Source organism: Spermophilus citellus, assembly GCF_964194105.1.
Source record: "Spermophilus citellus genome assembly, chromosome: 10".
Classification (NCBI taxonomy): domain Eukaryota; kingdom Metazoa; phylum Chordata; class Mammalia; order Rodentia; family Sciuridae; genus Spermophilus; species Spermophilus citellus.
In genome coordinates, this window is record NC_138197.1 from 111,232,005 (window position 1) to 111,255,855 (window position 23,851).

The 23,851-nt window shown below is 43.6% G+C and overlaps 1 protein-coding gene across 2 annotated transcripts in view; it reads left to right on the forward strand.

The window, feature by feature from the left end:
* The window catches only part of PLXNC1 (plexin C1), a 145,224-nt gene that overhangs the window by 7,539 nt on the left and 113,834 nt on the right, over positions 1 to 23,851 (forward strand). For both annotated transcript variants that reach the window (XM_081311525.1, XM_081311524.1), the window contains exons 2-3: positions 12,069 to 12,209; positions 23,066 to 23,200. In XM_081311525.1, the coding sequence (XP_081167651.1) occupies positions 12,069 to 12,209; positions 23,066 to 23,200 (276 nt within the window). The remainder of the gene's footprint in view (positions 1 to 12,068; positions 12,210 to 23,065; positions 23,201 to 23,851) is intronic.

A 23,851-nucleotide genomic window follows, 5' to 3' on the forward strand; every position in this document is an offset into this window, starting at 1 on the left:
GGTACCAACCTCTAATCTAATCAGAAGAATGGGGACAAACACATGAGGGTCCCCAGCAGGCACTGTGATGGAAGAGCCAGACCATGACCAACATTTTGACCATAATACTGCGGCATCATCTCTGCCTGCCTTAAAGTTTCTTGGTGACCACTTCTTTCTCAAACGTGTTGGCTTATAGATGAGGGAGATGAGAAATCATAGAGTCACCTTGGGGACAATTTGTATATATCATATCCTGTTCATTGGAATAGGAGCATAGTAGTAGTAGGTTGGTTGGTTGGTTGGTTGGTTGTTTTTTTTTTTTTTTGTTTTGTTTTGGGTACCAGGGATTGAACTCAGGGGCACTAAACCACTGAGTCCCATCCCACGCCCTTTTTAATATTTTATTTAGAGACAGGGTCTCACTGAGTTGCTTAGCACTTCGTTTTTGCTGAGGCTGGCTTTGAACTCACCATCCTCCTGCCTCAGCCTACTGAGCCATGGGGACAGTTGGTTGGTTGGTTTTTTTATTAAATGCGCTCATAGCTTTTCTTAGTGATATTGTTCTATTTTGATGAGGTGCTAATTTTTATATGGTCACAAAAATAAATAAAACTGTGACCTACATTCACAGATCCTATAGTTGGTGTTCATATTGGTTTGACTGATTATGTGATAGTTACATAGAGCATTTTTCTCAGAGAAGTTATTGGGGGAATTTGACCCTATTTCTTTCTCAAGGCTCTGGCCAATGCAGGAGTCAGCAAACTTTCCTATGAAGAGTTTAATCATCAATATTTTAGTCTTTATGAACCTTATATGACCTTTGTCACAATTTCTGAAGTCCCTTGTTGTGTTGTGAATACAGTCATAGAGGATCCATCAATGAACCTGCAGGGCTGTGTTCCACTGTGGACACTGAAACCTGAATTCCTTATAAGTTTCACTCATTATGAATTATTCTTTTTTCTTTTCCCTCAACCATTTAAAAATCTAAACACTATTCTTAGCACATGGGCCATTCAGAAATCAGGCAGCAGGCCAGATTTGGCCCACAGGTGGTGATTGGCTGCCTCCTGCTATCGTGGAAAGAGCAAGAAGAAAACAAACCTTCACACACGGTCGGATACAGTAGGAGACATTTAACAGGAAGATGCCCTGGAAACTTCCAGAAGGGGTGTCACCCTCTCCCTGGCAGGACCTGGGAGGCTCCAGAGAAGTGACGCTTGAGCTGCGTCTTGAAGCTAAGTGGAGAGGGCAGAGAAGGGAGTCTGGAGAGCGGGCCCGGCGCGCACACAAACGGGATGTTGAATAAGCTTATGAGCCACAGGCTGCTCCCCCTGGCTGAGGAGCATCCACAAATGAACATGCAGGTCCAGATGGCGACAGGCTTAATGAGACGGGCCAAGGTGGTTAGATTTGATCCTGGTGGTCAGTCACCTTCTGACTTTCCAAACCTTGCCTTGAAAATAAATACCTGGCGTACACCCGTCATCCCAGCTACTCTGGAGGCTAAAGTGGGAGAATCACAAGTTCAAAGCCAGCCTTGGGCAACTGAATGAGACCTCATCTCAAAATAAAATAAAAAGGCTGGGGATGTAGCTTAGTGCTAAGGTGCTCCTAGGTTTAATACCCAGCACCTCAGAGGATGGTAACAAAAGCTCCATTGGTACAAAAGAATAGCAAATCATCAATAACCTGTTGTCCGGGGTGAGTCTGTTACAAATGCTGGGGGCTCTTAGTGAAGCAGGTCATTGAAAGGTTCCCAGATCCTACAGCTTGGCCCACTTCGGCTCATGCCTGTCCTCGAAGCGTCTCAAAGGAACTTCTGCTGAGCAGGATGTGAAAACCCTAGCTGTAGCCTCTGGAGGATAACGGCAGGGTCATTAGTGTATACAATCGGAGAGTGTTCTAGAAAGAAAACTCAGAAGTGGATGAGGTCAGACTAGAGGCAAAGCAGCTGATTTGAAGGACAGTCATTGGGTGAAACAAATAATCTCTCAAGTTTCTATTCTGTGGCCAGCAGAGTGTGGAAATATTTACATCAGCAGGAAATAGGGCAAACAATATGCATGTAGCAAATAAATAGATATTCATATAAAGAGAGCTGAAATTTATAATATACTAGATATATATTTATGTACTATATACTTATATACTTTCCCAATTCTAACTCACTTAATTCTCATCATCACTTTCCATGTGGGGAAACATTGTTACTAATGTTTTACAAAGGAGGAAACTTGAGGCATGTCACTAAGCAGGTGATGAAAGAGCTATTTGGGTGGGGTGTTGGGGACAGTGCTCTCTAAGGACGTCAAGTGGACTCCAGGAAGATGAGAATGGACAGTGGCGGGCTTCCCCTTGGAGAGCTGGAGTGACCAAGGACAGGTTCCAGGGACAACTTGGTCAATCCGAAGAGCAAAAGGTCCACGTGGTTGTGGACAGGGAGAAAGTGAATAGAAAGAACTAGGGGACGGCCCAGGACAAGGAAATGGTAGCAGGGTCCTGCAGGCCCCTTAGGCTGTGGGAAGAAGATTAGATTTTATTCTCAAAGCATAGGAGAGCCTTTGAAGGGAAGTGAAATGATTGGATTTGAGTTCCTAAGTAATGGCTGCCCGGTGGGGAATGGATGAGAGACGGGCTGCAGAGGAAGCAGGGGAGCCCGCAGAAAGGCTCTTTGCCGTAGTCCAGGCAAGAAATAATGTCACTTTGGTCAAGAGTGGTGACAGAGTCCTAGTACAGAGCGACACAGATGGGTTCTGTTTATTTGCCATAATCCAATGGGGGGATATTGAACACCTGACCCAGGAGTGGCCGCGTGGGTGGAGAGGAGGGAAGAAGTGAAATCGCTTTTTAAGACAGTGTTGAGAAGTGTTGGTGACACATTAAAAGGGGAGTGTAATTGTTGATTGGTGCCTTTGGGACGTCCAGGAAGAACTTCTAAGTCAGAAGTTGGCCATGGACATGGGCACGGGGCGGGGGCGGGTGGGGATCTGCTCCCTAAAGCCTGGAGTGTGTCAGGCTCTGTTTGGGGCACACACAGCTCCGTTTGAGTTATATGTACCTTGAGTGCTATCTTAGTGTGGTTTCTGTTGCTATGGGGGAAAAAAGAAAAACCTGAAACCAGGTAATTTATAAAGAATGCATGCTAATTTGGCTGTTGGTTCTCGAGGCGGGTAGTCCAGGAGCATGGTGCGGCATCTGCTTGGCACCTGGCAAGGGCTTTCCTGCTGTACCCACAGCAGGGCAGAGCGCATGACACGGGGAGACGGAGCAAGCGTGCAGTAAGGCCGTGGTGGGGGCCCTACCCTCACAAACTCGTCCAAACCTAATTATCTCCCGAAGTTCAGATGCCATTAACGTTACATTTCCAACACATGGATTTTGGGGTCACATTCAGACCACAGCAAGGGGAGTGGCTAGGTCAGCTCATCTTCCAGGCATCCATAGCCTGATACACATGCTGAGGAGCAAACGATCACAGAACTGGGAAGACAGTGCTCATCATCTACTGCAAAAGGCAGTGATTACAGAACTGTGAGGTGAGCGCTTCCAGGAGGCTCCAGCCCTGGAGCTGTGTTTATAGGAAGAGTAGAAGCACAGGAAGGATATTTCCTGGTGGCTCCCCTACCAGTGAGGCGGGATTCCTGTCCTCCCCCTCCTTCCCCAGCCGGGTTGAAGAAGCATGTTATCTAACACACCAGCTGTTCCTGATCACTGCTCCTTGGCGTCCTCCTTAGGCTCCTTTCTCCATCAGTGACCCCTTTTAAAAATTAGACTCCAAGTGCTGACCCTTGCTTCTCTGAGGCAATAGGAGGGGGTCACCCAGAGCAGCTGGTAGCAGTGGGTGTCATCTGGCATCAGACTCTTGGGCTTCGGGTGCTTCTGTTCCTAACTCTGGAGGTTTTGTCCTCTGAGGAGGCCCATAGAGCCTTTTTCAGAATGTTTTCAATGCATAAATTTTTTTTTAAATGATCGCAACATAAACCAATTATATTCATATGCAGATACATAATTCTTTTTGAAAATTTAAGATATAGTTAATGTGTCTTAACACATGCACCAGCAAGATCTAGCCGCAGTAACTATCCTAATTTCAAAGTAGAGATGAACTTGAAAGATATTTTGAGATATCTACAGCAACTAGAAAGCGATATGAAAATATCTGATTTCTTTTGGTGACAAAGTCACAGGTTTAGTTAATACTTCTGTGGCCTGAATCCAGAATTAAAGGAGATGCTACATTTCAGTTAGAGCTTGCTAAAATAAAGATTTCCTTGAAAATATTTTTTATGTTGTCCATGGATCTTTATTTAACTTTTTTTTTTTTTAAATATCCGATGCTGAGAATCCAACCCAATGCCTCATACATGCTAGGCAAGCACCATACCACTGAGCCACAACCCAGGCCCCCAATTGTTTTCTTCTCATCCTGTTTCATGGAGTCCCAGAATTCTGCCCCTAAACTGTATAAATGATGGCACCCTTGCTTGGACCATTCCTCCCAACTATCAAGTGTTCAGAGACCGTGATGTGCGATGCAAAATGTCTTGTTTTGTTTCAGAACCCACTTGGCTTATTCTGACAAGAGAGGGTTTATTCCCATGGTATTTTAGAGATCAAGAACTTGGCCAACAGCAAGTGCTCCATGAATAATGGATGGATGGACAGATGGACAGACAGACAGAGAAAACTGCATGACTGTCTGATGGAGTGGGAGCTTGAACCCACGTATTGTGTATTCTAAATCTCTTGCTTTTTTTTTCTTACTCTTCCATGCTATCATCAGCAATTTTTATTTTAAGGAGTTAAAACAATGCTAGGCCATGTTCATACAATTATTATTCTAATCATGGGAAAGAACGGTCCTATTATTCTTTGCTTTGGTCAGAGCACATGTCAAGTGCTTTGTTTACTCCTTACACCCACATTTTTAAGTCTACTGGGTCTGTAGACTGTCTATGGACACAGAAGGAGACAGATGCCGAAACTCTTACCAGCTGTTGATGAACTATAGATGAACTATAGAAAATATAGAGAAGGTCTAGGGCTTGGCTCAGTGGTAGAGCGCTTGCCTAGCATGTGTGAGGCACTGGGTTCGATTCTCAGCACCACATACAAATAAATGAAATAAAGGCCCAATGACAACTAAAGAATAATTTTTTAAAAAATCACATCTTCTTAAAAATAAAAAGAAAATATAGAGAAGGCCAGGATACATGGTAACAGGTGTGGGGCAGCTCTCTATTGCTCCCCAAGGCATATCCAAGGCCCATTTGTTTACAAGGGACAAATCTTGGCTTAATTAAAGAACTCTATAATGATTAGGCTTACTTAGCAACATCTCCTATTGCCTGATGAGATATTGACTGAAAGTATTCAAACATTGATCCATGTATGTTTTTATTCATTCAATAAACATTTATTGACAACCTACTGCATGCCAGATGCTGGCGTATGCCACATTTAGAGTATAGGATAAGATACTCTTGTAGACCTTACAGTCCATTGGAAAAATGGACACTAAATTAAAAATTTAAAACTGTAAATATAATAAGTATTTTGAAGGAAATAAGTGGAGTGCAACGGCTCAGAATAAGCAACTGGCATAGGGATGGGGCGAGCTATGCTCGACATCCACGAGTAGGGGAAGATTAACTTGAAATCTGAAAGGTTTGGGGGGAAAAACAGCCCGTGAGGGAGTGAAGGGGAGGCAGGATGGGAGGAGGAGGTTTAAAGGCCCTGAAGCAGAAACTCGGTAATATGTCGAAGACACATGTTTCTGAAAGAAAGCCACCCTGGGACCCAAAACAGATGAAGGAGGAGAAGAGTGGCAAAGAATGAGTTTGAAGAAGTGGTGGGGGAGCAGCTGGGTAGGGCCTGGGGAGGAATATAGGTTTAATTCAAAGAGTGCTGGGAAGACAGGGAAGAAGTCCCGGCAAGGGAGCCACATGAGTGATTTTCTGTTTTAAAAGATCTCCTTGCTACTTACTAGATGGCGAATAGATGTTGGCTGTGAGGGAGAGGCCAGGAGGCTCTGGCTGTAGATCATCAGCGGGGTGATGGAGGCGTGGGCTGGGTAGAGCCCCTGAGATTGCTGGGAAATTTGGCCCAGGTTTTTCACATACTGGACAGGGGGAGTGATGGAAGAGAGAAGTGGGTGACGAAGACCAGAGAGGAGCAGCACTGGTGGGGAGATGAGTCTGGACAACTATTTTCCAGCAACACAGAAGCCATGTCATGGATCCCAGTGGTTCAGGGCACCATGACATGGCTATTTGGAAAGGTCGGGGAGGGGCTTTGGGTAGCCAAAATGCTGGGGGCCCTATTGGCATTTTGTGGACAGGGTCCTGCTTCACAATACCTTTATTTTATTTATTTATTTATTATTTTTATGTGGTGCTGAGGATCAAACCTAGCGCCTGACACTACCGCTGAGCCATATCCCCAGCCTCTCAAGTTGTCTTTTAATTGAAATTAACCGTAGGGAGGGGAGGGAGATTTAGATGTGGGGTATGAAGCAAGGAGGAGGAAGGATACAAATCCTGGATGGTTACTTCAAGGGTGTGTGGGACTGGCAGGCGGGAGGTCACTGGAGCCCTGGGGGGGAGGAGGGGGTGCAGGAGCAGGTGGGAGGGTGAGAAACGCATCCCGCAGCACTCTGCTGCCTGGTAGGGCTGCCCAGGGTGTCCCTGAACTGCTGTCCTTGCCTCTTTCCTCCTGCAAACTTTGAATGTTTTCTTTTGATCATTTGAGTCCCCCATGTAAATTCACCCCACAGAGGAACAGAGAGATGCCGTAAACTTAGAACCCGATCAATGTTGTGTACTCGAGAAAAATGGAGAAAGCAACAGGAGTCTTAATGGCTAATCAAGTCGATAACTCGGGTGAATAATTGTTCATTCGGTTTCCCTGGATTGAGGAAGGTCATTTGCTAATTATTTTCACACACAGGATTTCATTGGGGCCTCGCAATAATGTGGACAGGCAGGGCACCACATCCGTTTTACAGATGTGGTCACTGAGGTTCATTTGGGGACTTCACTGGCCCATATTGAGCGGCCTTTAAGAGCCAGAGCAGGGGCCAGAACTTGGATGCAGGGCTTTGTCAGGGTTTTCCTAACTGCAGGTGGACCCCTGTGTGAGTCAGGAATAGCAAACAATGGAGAAACCGCTTAAAAATCATGTGCGTCCCATGGGAACAGAGCAGAATTAACTGCCCAAGAGAAGCATTTTATCAATGTGTAAGAAATTAATAAGAACCCAGTTGGTATTAGCCCTTGTCCTTATAAGGAAAAACCAACATACACCAGTCCTTTTAACACCTCGGGAGGTAAAATGCCGGCCTCTCGCTGGGCTCCTGACACAGAGGCCCTGCGTTTTGCACATTTTCTCTGGGCGTTGCCACAAGAGCAGCAGTGTGGCTGTGAACACCTGACCTGCACCTCCCGAGCCTGTCCATCTGTCACACGATGGAGCAGGGCTGCAGCGTTGCTCAATGTTTGAGTAAACATTGAGTATGCAACTGGTGCCCTCTAGAGTTGTGCAGTGCACAACAGGAGAGTGTTATTGTCAATGGAAAATAGTGCAAAGGAGCTGCAGGAAGGTCAAGCTGTCCTCATGACACAATCACTGCTCCCTGTGTATATACACATGTGCACACGCACATGCGTACACATGTACACGTGCACACATACAACACAGGCACTCACGCATATGCATGCACACTTACACACATGAACACGCATGCACACAAGTACACATGTACATATGTATGCATACATACACGCATGCACACTTACACGCATGCACATGTGTGCCCACAAGTATACACGTACATACGTATGCATACCTTCACATATGCACACACAATATATACACATGCATGCACACATGCACAGATGCGTGTGCACACACATGTGGGCATGCACACGAGGCACACATGTGTGAACACAGGTACATGCATGCACACATGTGAGTAAACACAGGTGTGTGTGCACACACATGCACCAGCACACTCCTTGGTGTATAGTCTGGGTGACCCATAGCTCCCACTCCTTCAGCCCAAACATCACTAGAGACAAGATAGTTCTTTTCCTCTGGCTGAGAAAAGTTTTCCCTCAGAGCGGGCTAAGTGTAGGCGTGCCTTTGTGGTTAGACATGGCAGGAAGGCAAGGCAGAATGACAACTCTGAGGGAACCAAGAAAGCCCAAAGGGGAGACAAGGTTTAGAGCTAAATCAAGATTGGATTTTGTCATGAAAGGCAGAACTGGCAAAAGCATCATTACACGGCATTAACCTTGTTACACACAGACGAACAAGCAGAGGCTGGGATTCAGAAATAAATTACACATAATAAACTAGACAGAATAGGCTGAGAGCAACATTAGCCATTATGCCCTAAGGGGAGAGAAGGGCAAGATAGAAAATAGGCTGGAAAAAAAAAAGAGTAAGAATAATTTCTGGACACAGGGGGCCGGCTGCACCATTTCCCCCCTTTTTCTGTGTGGCTCCCTAGGTATTAACTTCATTTTTGTGAGAAGGTTTCTCTGGAGCCTGTCTCTCTTTTGTTTTCATTTGCTGAAATGAGCATAAGAAAGCCATTCAGAGGGCTCCTTTCTCCATCCACGGGGACCTGTCCATTTCTGTGTGTTTCCAGCACAAAAGAATCCATTTCCATTCAGCCAGAGCAGTCCCTTGGGTTTTCATGAGGCCCAAGCCTCCTCTTTCCTATTTCCTCTCAGGCTCTCTTATAATTGGCTACAAAATCCTGACCGTGGCGATGGTCCTCCAGGCTGGCCTAGTGTCTGGTCCAACAAGTCATGATTCTTCATTTCTTAGATAGTGACTTGCTTTTGGTTCCAGGTAACAGAAAACACAGTCATCAGTGATTTAAACCATGGTACCTGTTGTTAACTTACAAGAAGTTTAAAGGTTGGAAGTCTGTGGCACAGTGGTGTCCTCAAGAACCTAGGGTCCCTTGTCTTTCCCCTTCACCAGGCTTAGCCTGTTAATTTCATCTGCCATCTTGAATTTCATGGAAGCAAAATGGCTGCCACCAATCTGCACATGATTGCCTGGAGCTACTGTATTCCAGGGGAGGAAGTGAGATAAGATGGCTCTTAGGCTCTCCTCAAGAGCCTTCTCCTATGGAGAAAGTAACTTATTTTCGAAAGTCCCTCCTGTGGACATCTTACACCTCACAGCCCAGAACTAGGACACCAGAACTAGCCACACTTAGCTCTGTGGGGTAGGAAAGCAAGTATCTGACAATAGAAAATGCAGTTGCCATTTGGCTTGCTTTCTGACATGCTTAGGGTTATAACTGTCTGAACAAAATTAGGGTTCTTTCAGCAATGAAGGTGGGAATAACGGCCATGGTGTTTGTGGATTCTGTGTTGCCATGTGCCAGACACCCTTCTGAACTTTACTCCTTCGGTGCGCAAAACAAATGGATGCTATCATCATCACTCCTATTGTATAAAGGAGGAAACTGAGTGACAGAGAGGTTAACTAATGAGCATGAATTACTTATCTAGAAAGGAACAGAGCCAGGATTCAAACCCAGGCCATCTGGCACACTACACATACTGCCCCTACTGGGTAAGATGATAAAACACAATACAAGGAGTGGCACCAAGAAAGTATTGATACATGTTAGTTGGTCTTATTGATAGTATTATGACTTCTATCATTTATTTCTTCTTTTTTCATAACTATCCTACCAATAAGGCCCATTAGCCTTATCAGACAGTTGAGAAAAACAACTCCCAACAGGGTTAGGTCATTGCCCATCACCTATAAGTGTGAACCACACTCAAATGCAAACGATCCCCAGGAGGTTTTCTATATCATTAGCCTCTCAAGTTTGGGAACATGGATTTAATGGTTGTACTCCATACCTATGCTATTGATCTAGGACTTAATTTGAAAAAATACAATTGCTGAGAACCAGTCAGAAGTCAGGGAAGGACAATAGAACAGGGGTGATAGCAATTTGGAGCCAATTTTTTTTTCCTTGTCCCCCATCATTTTTTGAGATGCCTCTGTCATTTGAAGCCAGCCTTTCACAAACAGGATGCCCATGTCACCTTAGCAAAGGCCACCCATGGCATCATTATTCTTGCTAACTAGAGTAGGTATGTTATGAAGCATCTACTGTATACCAGAGTACAAACACTTGAGTACAGTGTCCCATTTGGTCCTTGTGAGCAATACAGAAGCCACAGGCTCTACTCCCTGTGTTATGAGATGACAGGGAATGGAGTGCCCCAGTCAAAGATAGTGGAACATTCTGGAAACCCAGACATTCTAGAAGCCCAATTCACTGAGTTAGCCTCTGTGCGATACTCAAATATTTAATAAAAATAATAGCAGTGGTCAGCGGATCTTACATTTGAACAATTCTGGTTTTCTTTTAAAGCAAGATGTGTGATGTGGTTTTATTTTTTTTTTAATGTAAAGGTCATCTGATTTTTCTTCTTCTGCTCATAGTCACGAGGCTTCCTTATCTAAACAGTGACCTATTGTTCCAATCCTTAGACCCACAGAGATTTTTTTTTATCCCTTCACTTCAATTTTAACAGGACAGTTCCTCATCTTTCCTGCCGCTTGAAAAAGTGCTATCTGTTAACAGGGGGAGAAAAAAAAATCTCTAATGGGCTTTTCCAAAAATCTTCTTAAACTGAATTCGCTATAGAATATTTTATGCAAATAAGCCACTTTCTCTAAGGTTATGACATCTTTTCCTTGAAAAGTGATCAGGGCATTGGAGAGATCCCCGCCAGCTTATCTATTCCTCACAGCGCAACTTCAACAAAGAAATAACGACAGCACTTAAAAGGCTTCAGAAATCAATTTAGTCCATGAATCCATTTAGTTTAGATGGTAATGAAACTTGGTGGGTTTAAAAATAATGAATATTTAATAAGACATAAATTGAAAGACATAAACACTGTCGGCAATAATATAATGAAGTTAATAAGACTTAGTCTACCCCTGCCCACCTTCCTCCCTGCTCCCCAAACAGGGCCATTTCAGGAGTTGCTGGTCTGCTGAGCTCAAGTTTGCAGGTTCTTCATTGGCTGAAACAGAAATGTGCCTTTGAAAACCTTCGTGCAGTTGGGAACCCAGCTCTGGCAGATAAAGTGTGCTATCACACTGTGTTCAGTAGCTACAGACGGCACTGGCTCTTTCTAGCTCCCTGTCTTCCAGAGATTTGTGTAACAAACTCAGTTTCCTGTCGTTGAAGGCAGGAAGCAGCATGAGGCACTTCATTCCTTTTAAACAAAAAGGAAAAAGACATTTTGGTCGGCACTCTCTCTGCTCTGGGTTTAAAGAGGGGCTTTATTTAATGATCAGGAGCAAGCATGTGATTACATGCGCTCAAAGCCTCAGACAATTTAAATGCTTTCGGGTTAGGAGTTAGGCTTTTTCGTTTCCTCTTTAAAAGCATCAGCTCCGGGTCCAGCCCTATTACTGGGGTTCCTCTTAAGCCCTGTGTTTGTGTCTCGCCCATGGTGGCATCTTGGCCTCTTTGCCCTCTGAATTGCTTACCTTGGCTTTGGGCTTCCCAGAGCACTTTTCTTGTCCATCCAAAATCCCTCCTCTCTGCCATCCCACCCAATAGGATCCTTTGAGTCGCATCTTGGGAAATGTTTGTGTTTAACATCACGGAAGCCAATGCCTAGCTAAAATGAATTGTGGCAGGCTACTGCACACAGCCAAGTGTAGGATGGTCTCCCTCCTGATTCAGCAGTGGGCTCTCTTGGCAATAAAGTAGAACTCGGCTTCATACATCAGCTGGGCGAGTGTTAAATGGATGGCTAGCTCGCTGCTGGCAATCAATACATATTAATACATAGTAAACAAATCGCTGTCTGTGGGTTGGGCAAGCATGGTGATTTCACCTGTAAAGGGGATGACAGCTGCTCTTGGGGATCTTGTTGGGGAAAATGTATTTGGAGTCCAGAGTGGGGTCCTTCCTAAGAGGTCATGCATGACATTTTGTTTGTATAATGAGAAGTATTAGTATTAAAAGAAAATTTTTTTTCTCTCTCTCTTTGTGCGTTTGTGTATGTGTTCAGAAAGAAGGGGATAAACCTGAAAGAGTTCAGCCAATTGCATCATCCACCTTGATCCATTCCGACCTGACCTCTGTTTATGGCACCGTGGTAATGAACAGGACTATTTTATTCTTGGGGACTGGAGATGGCCAGTTACTGAAGGTTGGTTTTCTGTGCCTCCTTGGAATGTCTGATTTTAATAGCAATCAATTTTGCCGGGTGGTTGTTGTTTGCATTTTGTATTTCTTATGTATGCTCCTGAGTTAGAACTTGAGACCATATCAACCGGTTGTTTGGTCAACCCCTAGAGAACCCTAGAAATGGCTTGGGGGAAATTTTGGAAATGTGCATGTCATGACCCCTTCCTTCCTGCCCCCCCAGCGTGTAATGAAGCACCAGCCACCTTGAACTACAAGAACCAGCCAGTTTCTCTTCCTTACTCCTGTGCTGCTGGGTGAGGTGACTGGGTTCTGCCCAGTCCCCATCCCTGAGTCACCTTCCTGAGACATTTAACCTTTCAGTCCTGTCTCCGTTACATTGGAAATGAACAAAGCACCTGATTTCTCACAACTTCAAAGAGAAGAGAGATTATAGGGCTTGAAAGAAGAAAAAACAGGTGTTCCTTCCTTCCAGCCCACTCGCCACCCACAGAGGGGGTTTGTTTTCTGCCCTTTGTACCAGGCTCTGCAGAGAGGTTAGAGAGCTGAACTCCTTTGAGACTCCCCTTGACTTTCATGTGACAGGACTATTTTTTTTTTCCCACTGATACACCCTGGTCAAGTCGAGATTTTGAGGAGAGGATCAAATCAGAGATACTGGAGGACTTATCTGAAATTATCCAGTGATCACTTATCAATGTCATCAGCAAGCCCTTATTGAGCACCTCCCACGGCCTCCAACAGCATTCATGGTTGGAAACTGTGCTGTCTTGGTCACTCCAGAGTGATGATATTTCCTTGGCCTCTCTGCAGTCAGTCAGCTGACTCTCAGTTCAGATTCTTAATTGAATACTGGCAGATCTGTTTTCCCAGCACATCTCCCACTGTTAACTAGCTGTGTGACTTTATGTGAATCACTTAACCCTGCTGAGCCTCCATTTCCTCATCTGTAAAATAAGATTATACTAGACAACCTAGAAAAACCCATTCTTTTTTTTTTTTTTTTTTGGCAGTCTCTGACTCTGTCTTTTGCACATGTATCCCCTGCTCTAGCCAAACCTGTTTATTTGCTGTTCTCCAAATGTGATTCATGTAGTCCTGTTGCCATACTTTTGATCATACTACCCCCAGCCTGGAATGCTTTCTTTCTGTTCCTCTATTTCTGTATTTCTGTTTTGGTGGGGCTCAAACCCCATCTCCTTCTCTTTGATGATGTCTAAGCTTGGAGTGAGTTTTCTCTCCTCTCCTGAAAGACCCATGATAGGTACCACTCTTCTTCTGGCTCATTATGTATATCTTGCTTTGATACCCAACCTTTCCTCTCATGTTTATCTTGCCTTCCCAACTTGCATTTAAGCTTCCTGAGAAAGGGCCATGGATTCCCACAGCCTGAGACAGTGCCGAGTGCCTGGTAGGCATTTGATTTAATCTGTTTCCTTTGGAGGAGACCCAGTAACATATGGGAGGGAGTTTGTTTGTATACACATTCTTTTAAAATATACATTGATCCTCTTTGCCGTTGGGTTGGCTTTGTTTCCTGGGGAAAGGTGAACACCACTCAGTCATCCTGCCTTTGTCTCTGATGTCTGGAGCCACACTCACCTGGTCAGGCAGATGGGGCCCATTAGCCTGGCAGAAGAAGTTCCCATCCATCCTTCCTGGGCCTCCTCACCAATTATGTCTTCAGATTTGGGATATTTCTGACGCGTGTTTTGACAAGAACACAGTTTCCCCCAAGCTGAGCCAGCCAAACTGTTACATGGTGAAGTGGAGGTGAAGGAACATGGGGCTATAAATAGTTCCCCCGTGGGTCGGCCTGGTTTCTCCTGTCCTGTCTGTTCACCCCTCTGGCCATGTGCTGCTGGCCACTCTTGAGTCGTGTCGTGCCACCAGGGTGTGGGACTGATCTGCAGCGTTAAGCTGGCGAAGAAAGTCTCAGTGGCCCTGGGATCTGCCTGGCCACATTTGTAGCCTTGTTTCAAGGGTTCAAATAACAAGGGCAGGTTGGCTCTTGGTTGTTTTTGGGACTGACATTTACACAGCACTTCCAATAGGTCAGGTCACTCCACATCTACTGACAATTCGGTCTGCTCCAGACCTACCCTAGGGGGTAGGTCAGATATTCCCATTTTATAGATGAAGGAATCAAGGCCCAGAGACATTGGGTGATTGGCCCAGGTCACATGAGGCAGAGTGGAGATTTGAAGCTGTATGGACAACAGAGACTGCACTGATATCCCCCATGCTACACAGACTTTGCAATCTCTGCCCAAAGCCCTGGCCATATCTCCCTGAAGGGTCTGGGGACAATTAGGAAGCATGTGGACATGGGTCCCGATGCTCCTGGTGGGTCAGGGTTCCTAGAGGCACAGGGAGGAATCCCAGCCAGACTAGAAGGCAGACCAAGGGATGGAGGGACCTCCTCACTGGTGGGGTTCCTTCTTGGGAATTAACACATCCCCCCAAGAGAGTTTCTCTCAGGACGGTTCCCTCCTCTTCTGCCCCTCAGGAGGAGGTTGCCAGTGATGAATTTGAGCTGGCTTGGCCCTTCAGGATCCCTAGGACAGCCCGGTAATTCCCAAGACTCCCTCCTGTATCCTATGTGCAGATTCTTGGATGCAACCCCTGAAATTACCCAGAGACCCAAAGGCCTGGGATTGTGCAGATGATTCGAAAGCCACAGATAATCCCCAAATCCCTTCATTCAGAAGCTGTGCGCTTCTCCCTTGCCAGACTTGTCACCAGAACTGTTAGAAAAGACGAGCCTTGATAGACACAAGCTTGGCTTCCAAGCCAGAGGGTGGAGGTACTAATGAGCGGTAGAAAACAAAACGCAGCCCAGCGCAGACAGTGGGAGGAGGAGAAGAAAGAGGGCTTGGATCACCCACAGCCTGACTCATCAGTTTCAGAGTGATCAAGAGTCAATGGCAGTCTGACTTACGCCAGGCACTGTGGTATATGCCTGGCTGGAGGAGAGGCAGGAAGCAGCAGCACCAGCCACCACCAATAAAAACCCAAATCTTCAATCTCTGCAAACCTCTTGGAGTTTTAATATAAAAATTCAGTGCCATTTTAAACCTCACGTTATTTAAATAATTTTTCCTCCTACGAAAGTACTGTATGCTCACGTAGAAAGTTGCAGAGTAGCAGGGGATGAGAGGAAGGCAAAGAAAAAATTATCCTTAATTGCGTCATGTAGAGGCAACCGCTGTCAGCATTTTGGATTCTTTTTTTACATAGTTGAGGTCAGACTATCCAATTTTGCATCCTTCTTTTCTTCAGTTAATGAGGGAAGAAGCTTATATTAAAATGCTACTGCAAACCCTTTGTAAACAGTATTTTTAAATAGCTGTATCATGTTCTATTAAGTGGAAACATCATTTTGAACTTCAGCTGAGATGCTGGAGCACTTTTGAAGTGTCTTTAAAGATGCACTTTTTCAAGGGAGATGGCACCACCTGCAAAGGTAAGATGTTAGTGATGATGCATGGAAAAGCTAAAGACTTCATGGTATGCTAATGCCTTCACTGCTCTCCTGCCTTGATTCCTAAATCCCTTTATAATGTTTTAGAGAAATTGAAGGAATTTAGAACTTAAAGGGCCCTGCCCCCTATATCAGCAGGTGAACCTCAGGGTCACCAGGCCAGTGAGGTCCATCGCTACCCCCACTACCAGCTCCCTCGTCACTTCCCTATTTTACTTCCTGTCTGAAGATGGTTGCATGCAATAATTCTTTCAGTTGTCAGCTTCTCTGGTGAAATCAGCTGAAACGTATGGCCAGTCTGGACTCAGCCTTTGGGAATACACAGTCTTTGGGAATTCAGGATACTCCATTCTAGAAACACATAGCTATCTTTCTCCAGGTTGGGGTTACTGCCTGTTGTGTGGTTTGGATTCCTTTGGGCTGATTCTGTTGCACAGAGAATATTGTCCTTATCTCAAGGGCAGAATGGAATACATTGAGCTTTTCCAGGTGGTAAAATAAGTAATAAGGGAATATGCATGAAATCGGAAATTTGTAACTTTATTCATGCCCATTAACCTTTCTTGTAAGCATAAAAGATAAGCAGGCGGCCAGTGAGGAATAATAATACCTAATGTTTTTGAGCTTTTACTCTGTGCCAGGCATTGCAACCAGCCTCTACATGGGTTAACTTGGTTCCCCCTTACGAGTCAGTACTGTGACCAGCCCCAGTTTTTAAATGGAAAAACTAAGACTTAGGGAGGTTGGTAGTTTGCCCAAGGTGAATTGAACTGACACAGTCTGTCCACAGTTCAAGCTTGTATTCCCTCAACTCAACAGCTTTAACAGTTAAAATGTAATCTGTAGAGCTTGGTGGAGTTTCTAGAACTGCTTTTAAACATTTTTTTTTTCTAATTCTGGGGTATATGGACTAATCCCAAGATGCAGGTGTTTGAGGTTTCCTGAGAAGCTGGGCCATGGCTCTGTGGTTTTAGTTTTATTTGGGGACAGCCTTCTGGCAGTTGAGTACTAACCCTCAGGGCTTCAAGTGGCTCTTGGGAGGCTCTGGTCTCCCATTAGGACCTCAGCTCTCCCCAGTGGGCTTGTTTTGAGGACAGCTAGGACTTCTGTGTTCAAGTTGATTTTTGATTGGCCCCAGAGAAAAGAGACTGTTGTGTCCTCAGTGCCCTTGCTATTGAGATAGGGTCTAGGCTGCAGGAAGCCAGGTCCTACCATATTACCATATCTAGCAGAGGGGTACGTACAGTCAGGACTGGCTACCTGTGTGGTCCTCAAAACTCAGCTTCCACAAGTGGATTTTATTTTTCCAAACCATGGAGTAAAATTTAACCAGTTCCTACATCCACAAGACTGGAGTCCTAATTAGAAGAAGATATAGTCCATGCTTGTATGATTATATCAAAGTGGACTCTATTGTCACATATGACTGAAAAGAACCAATAGAAAAAAAAAATTTTAACCAGTTCCAAGAAAGTTCTTCCCAAAGCCAATCTATGAAATACCTGAAGAGTCTACCTTGACTCTAGTTATTAAAGTTTTCAAATAATAGAAAATACAAAATAGAATATTTTATAAGGGAAAGCTCTGTTTATACTCCCACAAAATGTAAACATAAGGAAAAAGAGACCTTAGGGAACCAGGACAGGACCTGGAATTGGAAGTGGGGGTGGCCAAGAGGGGAGATGATGGCTGGCTGTTTAGAATGCCCTAGGAAGCTTATCTCAATTTCACCCCCACTCCATTTGGAGCAGGGGCGCTCCAAAGTGCAACAAGAGTTTCTCCCAGGTAGCCTACAAACCTATACCTTGGGGTTCAGTCTGAGTGCTTCTCTTACTTTACTACTTAGGTTGAAATAAGTAGATTGGAGACAAAAGAGGATTTTGCTTTAATCTTTATATTTTATCATTATTATTCCTAAACAACTAAGACACATTGAACATTATCAGATAATCAGCTTGCTTTTTCCGGTGCGTGCACATGTGTGAGTGTGCGTGTGCGTGAGCGTGCGGTGGGTGTGCTTGCTCCTTCCCAGCATTTCTTAGAAATTTATTATATGGTAAAATAAATAAATAATTAAATGAGAGAATGGGTTTGTTTGCCCTTCGACTGATTAGCTTTACAAAATGAGGCACAGGAGAAGAAATTTGGCTTAAAATGTTTTAGGTTTCCAAACACCCAAGGCATTCTCATCTCATGGAAATCCTAAAGGAAGAAAGAAGCAGTCTTTTGTTTAATTTTTCTCCCTGCTTGTCTTCCTCACCTTCCCATGAGTGGTGCTGAGCTGTCCTGCCACTGCCTGGTGTGGAAGTTTCCACTTAATTTCAGCAGCATCCTTGGGAGATTTTTGTATGCAACAAAAATCCCAGGGCTAGTTAATAGCCTACCATGAGGCTTCAGGAAGATGTCAACAGAAACAATATGTTGACATGAACTGAAATTCTCCATTGGGGAAAATTTGTTTTCTACACAGGCTTTGGCTGAAAGAATGTGAAAAGCCTTATAAAATCTTTAATGCTAATAGAGTAGCTTCTCATTGACTAAATATTTATTGGGCATCTTTTCCATGCCAGGCACTGTCCTGGGTGCGGAGGGTACAAAGGTGAGTAAAAATAGACAAGGCCCCCACTCTCCTGGGTGGGGGGAGAAAAAGATGGAAAACAAGTCAATTAATTATCTAGTGATAAAGTCATTTCAGATAGAGATCAATGCTCAGAAGGTACAGCATGATGGCAAGCGAGTGACAACAGGGCACAGTAGAGAGGCGATCAGGGAAAGCTTCTCAGAGGAGGTGATGTTTGAAGGACAAAGGAGGATGTAAGAATATATATGGAGGAGGCTCAGAGTGACTTCAGATTAGATCTATATTAAGGTCGTGTGCTGCAAGCAATAAATAAAAATCCACATCGTGCCTGGGGAGTCTGTGTGGATTGGATGAGCTTTCTCTTATGCAAAATTCAGCCCATTTTAGGTTCCTGTGACTCACGGTTCCTGCCTGTACCACTTTACTGATCATTCTTTTTCCAAGGCCGTGGCTAAACCAGGCTAACGGAGGAATGTCTCCCTTGTTCAACAGTCTTGGCTTCCTTCTCTCTGTGGATGTGCTCGTGAATCTTACAGTTAGAAAGTCCAAGTGTTCCATTGGTGTCCTGGGCTGGGCCCGGCTGCATGGGAGATGATGCTAACAGAAGCCTGACCAGTCCCTGGCAGCACGGCCCCCACCTTTCCTGTTAGCACCTTTTAGACCCTTGGGACGAAGATGAAAATTTCCTCTTGTCCTGTCCCCAGAGTGATGGAGATCATTCTTAGCATCATCTAGCAAAAAGAAAAGCAATTTGACCCACTCACCCTCGAACGTTTTTTTAATTGAAATTTTATGTTTTTATTTCTTAAGGTAAGACATTGACATTGTTCAAAAGTCAAAAGCAACAGAAAGTATACAGTGAAAGTTACTTGCTCCTAACTTCCAAGGTGACCAGTGATGGTAGTTTCATGGGTACCTTTTCAGGGAGAGGTGATGTCTACAAGCAAAAAGGAGAAGAGATTCTTTCCCCTCCCCCTCTTTTATGAAACATGTTAAACACACATACAATATATGTGTGTATATATCTATTTATATTTACATATATGCATATCTAATATGTTAAACATAATATATTTTACATAAAGAACCTTCTAATTATTTTGACAGCTGAATGGTAGTCCACTGTTTATAGTACAGTTTACTTAGCCAATTCCCAGTTGCTGGACATTTAGATAGTTTCAGTCTTGTTTCTAACACATGATTCTGCAATGAACATATGAGATTTCGAATATATGAGGGACTGCAGGGTCCAAGGCAATGTGCTTTATAATTTTGACACACAATGCCAGATTGCCTTCCAGAAGGGTCCCACTTATACCACGTGTGACAGTGTACTGCTTCTGTAGTTAGCAGGACAGGCTTCGGTGCAGGTCTTGCCAAATAGTTTGTTCAGGAAACCGGTGGGTAACTTAAAAACCAAAGTGAGAAAGAAATGTTTCCCTGCTCTAATTCAGGGTTCTAGAGAGCATGCTGGTGCCTCATCTCCAAGGTATCAAAAAAATCAACCACCCCCATCTATATTAACCATGCTGCAAGAGTAAATTAAATGATCCCCCTCCCCCCAAAAAACCCTCCGTGCTCCTAATCCACTGAAAATGGACAAGTGGTGCTGTTTTGTATTATTTTTAAAATTTTCTTTCTTATTTTTAAAGCAAATGCCAGACTCTTGTCATTTATTTTATCTCACTGTATTTCATCACACATCTCTAAAAAATTATGGTCACTTTCTTAGATAACTGTAATCATAATGTCATTCTCATAATTGACAAAATTATTGGTAATTCCTTAGGATTATCTGTCATCCAGTTCATATAAACAAATCTTCACAATTGCCTCAAAAACGTACCTAAAATTCTTTTATTCAAATTGATGTCTGAGCCATATTTGGTGGTCCAGGTTTCTTAGCAAAGCAGCTTCGTCCCTTTCTTTATTAAAAAAAAAAAAAAAAAAAAAAAAAAAAAAAAGGACTTCCTAGTTTTCCTCTTCTAAATAACTACTTTCCAGAACCAAATTAGCTGTTGGAATGCAAGCAGAGTATTAGATTTATGAATCAGAGATGGCAAGTCCTGGCAAGCCTACACCTTGGTGGGTGCCTGTCCACCCCATGGTTCCATTCAGATGTGGCTAGTGAGCACTTGGAATATGGCTAGTGTGACTCAGCAGTTGAGTTTTTAATTTAATTTAGATAGCCATATGTACTTAGTGGCTAGTGTATTAAATCATGCAACTATAGAGTCATTTAAAAATGAAGCACAGACCTTTCCTACTTGCCTTGGGACATAACTGTATCTGTTTAAGGAAGAGATTTTTTAAAGTCATATTTAATATGGGGCTGGGGATGTGGCTCCAGTGGTAGCGCGCTCACCTGGCATGCATGCGGCCCGGGTTCGATCCTCAGCACCACATACAAAAAAAAAAAAAAACAAAAACCAAAAAACCAAAGATGTTGTGTCCGCCGAAAACTAAAAAATAAATATTAAAAAAAAGTCATATTTAATATATTTGGTACATTGACTCTCGAAGAGCTGCTACTGAATTTGGTGAGTGGTCCATTGGATTAGTCGCACTGGCTTGACCTAAGCACATGATCGAATGAAATTACTGATCACAGGACAAATCCAGTCTCAGGAACAAGTACAGGGAGATGTTCCACATGCCCAGCTGATAAGAAGCCTGTAACTATACAGCAGATACCTAGTTGCCATCAGGATATTTACCTATAGGTATTGCATTGATCTATAGATGTAGCTTTGTCATTAAAAGTAACTTTCTCTGAAAACAATCTCAGGTGCCATTTTTTTTTCCAAGCCATGTACCCACAGTGGTAGAAGTGTGAATATATATAATATATCCAGATGTGTTCTGTCTGGCAGAATGATGATACTTTCATTTTTCACAGTATGTATCAAGTGAAGGGATAGATGATTAAGATATGGTCCCTACCCAAGAGGAGCCTGCAATCTGGTAACAAATTATCGTCTATTGAGTATTGATGATGTACTAAGCATCTTTCATACTTCTTATTTGACTCTTATAAAATGTCTTTTATAATAAAAGATGTGTCCCCAAAAAGCTCATGTGTGAGACAGTGCAAGTTTTGGAGGAGAAATGATTGTGTTATATCCTTAACCTAACCACTATATTAATCCCTGGTAGGATTAACTGAGTGGTAGTTTGAGGCGGGTAAGGTGTGGCTGGAGAAAGTAGTTCACTGGGAACATGGCTATGGGGTATATATTTAGTATCTGGAGAGAGTCTCTCTCTGCTTTCTGATTATCATACGAACTTCTTCCCTCTGTCACACTCGGCCATGATGTTCTGCCTCACCTTGAGCCCCAAGGAATGGAGCCTGCTGCCTCACCATGAGCCCCCAAATAAACTTTTCCTCCTCTACTGTTCTGCTGGTTGGGTTCTTTTAGTCACAGCGGCGAAAAAGCTGACTAGAATACTAATAATAAGGAAGGCATCATTAGTCCCATTAGAAACAAGGAGATTGAGGCCCAGGGATGTTAAGTAAGTTACTAGTTCAAAGTAGCACAGATACTTACAGGGTAAAACCAGGATGTAAACCCAAAACCAAACTACCATTATATTTCTCTGGATTATGATAATCCTCTTCCAATTGGTCTTCTGACGCATGTTTCAGACCCTGACTTCTCACCATGTTGCGCCTCTCATTAAAGCCCTACTATGGCTTCCTCCCTCCCACCTAGAGCAAAAGGCAAAATCTTTACATAGACCTACAAGACTCCATAGTATCCACCCCATGACCTCACTACTCACCACTCACTCCTCTCCACCTCACTCCACTCAAGCCACCCCGGCCTCCTTCCATTTAGGGCCTTTGCACTAGCAGGGCCTCTTTTAAAAACATGTTTGATCTAGACAACAGAATGACCCTCTCCTTTACCTCCTGCAAGTTTATCACGAAATGTCACCTTTTCCATAGGACCTACCCTGAGCACGCATCCTCCAGCTCCTTTCCCCACTTCATTTAACCTAGGCCATTCCCACCTTCTGTATGCTTATAGTTTACTCTTTCATTGTTAATTGTCTGCTGCCACTCCCTTACACACACGTGCACACACGTGCATGCACACACACACACGCATGTGAAGGTAAGTTCTGAAGGCAGGATCACTCCCCCTGCCCCATTTCATTAGCTGCCATTTTCCAAACACCCTGGAACGTGCCTTTTACACGATGGGTGTTCACTAGATGTTTGTGGACTGAAGATGAGTGAAGCTCAGGTGTCCAACTTTGTAGCCACTGAATGCTGACTCACACTTGTTTATATTTTGTATGTAAACACATCTACTCGTCTATACCTGCTAAGTTGTCTGTGTTACTTTAAAATGCATGGCTGGGTAGCATCATGTAGGAAAATCAGCTACCCATGCAAACGTATATTAAGGAGCTGCTGCCTTTAGTGTCAAGCTTACTCTTGGCACGATTTTTATGAAACTGTCACACATGGCTTATGATAGGTCCACGTGCTCAGAAATTGTGGACAAGTTTCCACATGTGAGAATGCTGATCTGACATTGAAGAGTGACTTTTTTTGTTTGTTAGTTTGGGGTGACGTTGTAGATATGCTGTTCTTGTTACTGCCAGCTTTACTGAAGACCAAGACCACTGGGGATGATGCAGGAAGGTGGTACCTTACCCAGCATGCATACTGGGTAAGAAGACTATGGTTTGAGAATTAAGCTATAGGTTTTACACCCTGATCTTCCAAATGCCTAATAGAAATTGTATTTTTCTTTTCTTTTTTTTTTTACAAAAAAAAAAAAAGGTTATTCTTGGTGAGAATTTGACTTCAAATTGTCCGGAGGTTATCTATGAAATTAAAGAAGAGACACCTGTTTTCTATAAACTCGTTCCGGATCCCAGGAAGAACATCTACATCTATCTAACAGCCGGAAAAGAGGTAGGCAGAAATACGAGTTATTGCTTCTGACTTCTGAATAAAAATTATTTAATTGATGTCATTATCTAGTGGCATAGCTTTTACTTTCAACTATTGAGTTTAAACACTGCTGCAGGCTCTGAGAGGACCCGCTGTGGTTCACAGGCTTGGAATTAAAAACCTTACCAACTGTCAGTAAGTAAGCAAGAAATATTACCTATTTAGACAATTTTATTATTGGCTATATTTCCAGTGCCAAGTTTTTCAGAGGAGGGTATGCTTGCAAATGGGCGCATAATCAGCAAGGTAACTGAATTTACACATTTATTGTGTGGGCACTGAACGGTTAGATGCATTTATGAATATACCCAATGGGACTGGCTTTGGAGTATGGGGTTAATATCAGGCCACAGTCTCATACACATTCATGAACCAGGAAATATATGGCACTCACCCTCCTTCCCTTAATTTATTTGGCTGTTTTAGTTTTTTCTTGCTTGTGCTCACAAAAATAAAAATAATACCTTTTAAACATTTTCTGCATCTTTACAGAATCCTTTCACCCAGGGAAGGGGAGAGGAAACTAATTTTTATTACCTCCCTACTGAGTCTGTGCTAGACACTGTTCTTTGTACCGTCTCTCTCTAGATGCTTAGAGTTGTGTACACTCCC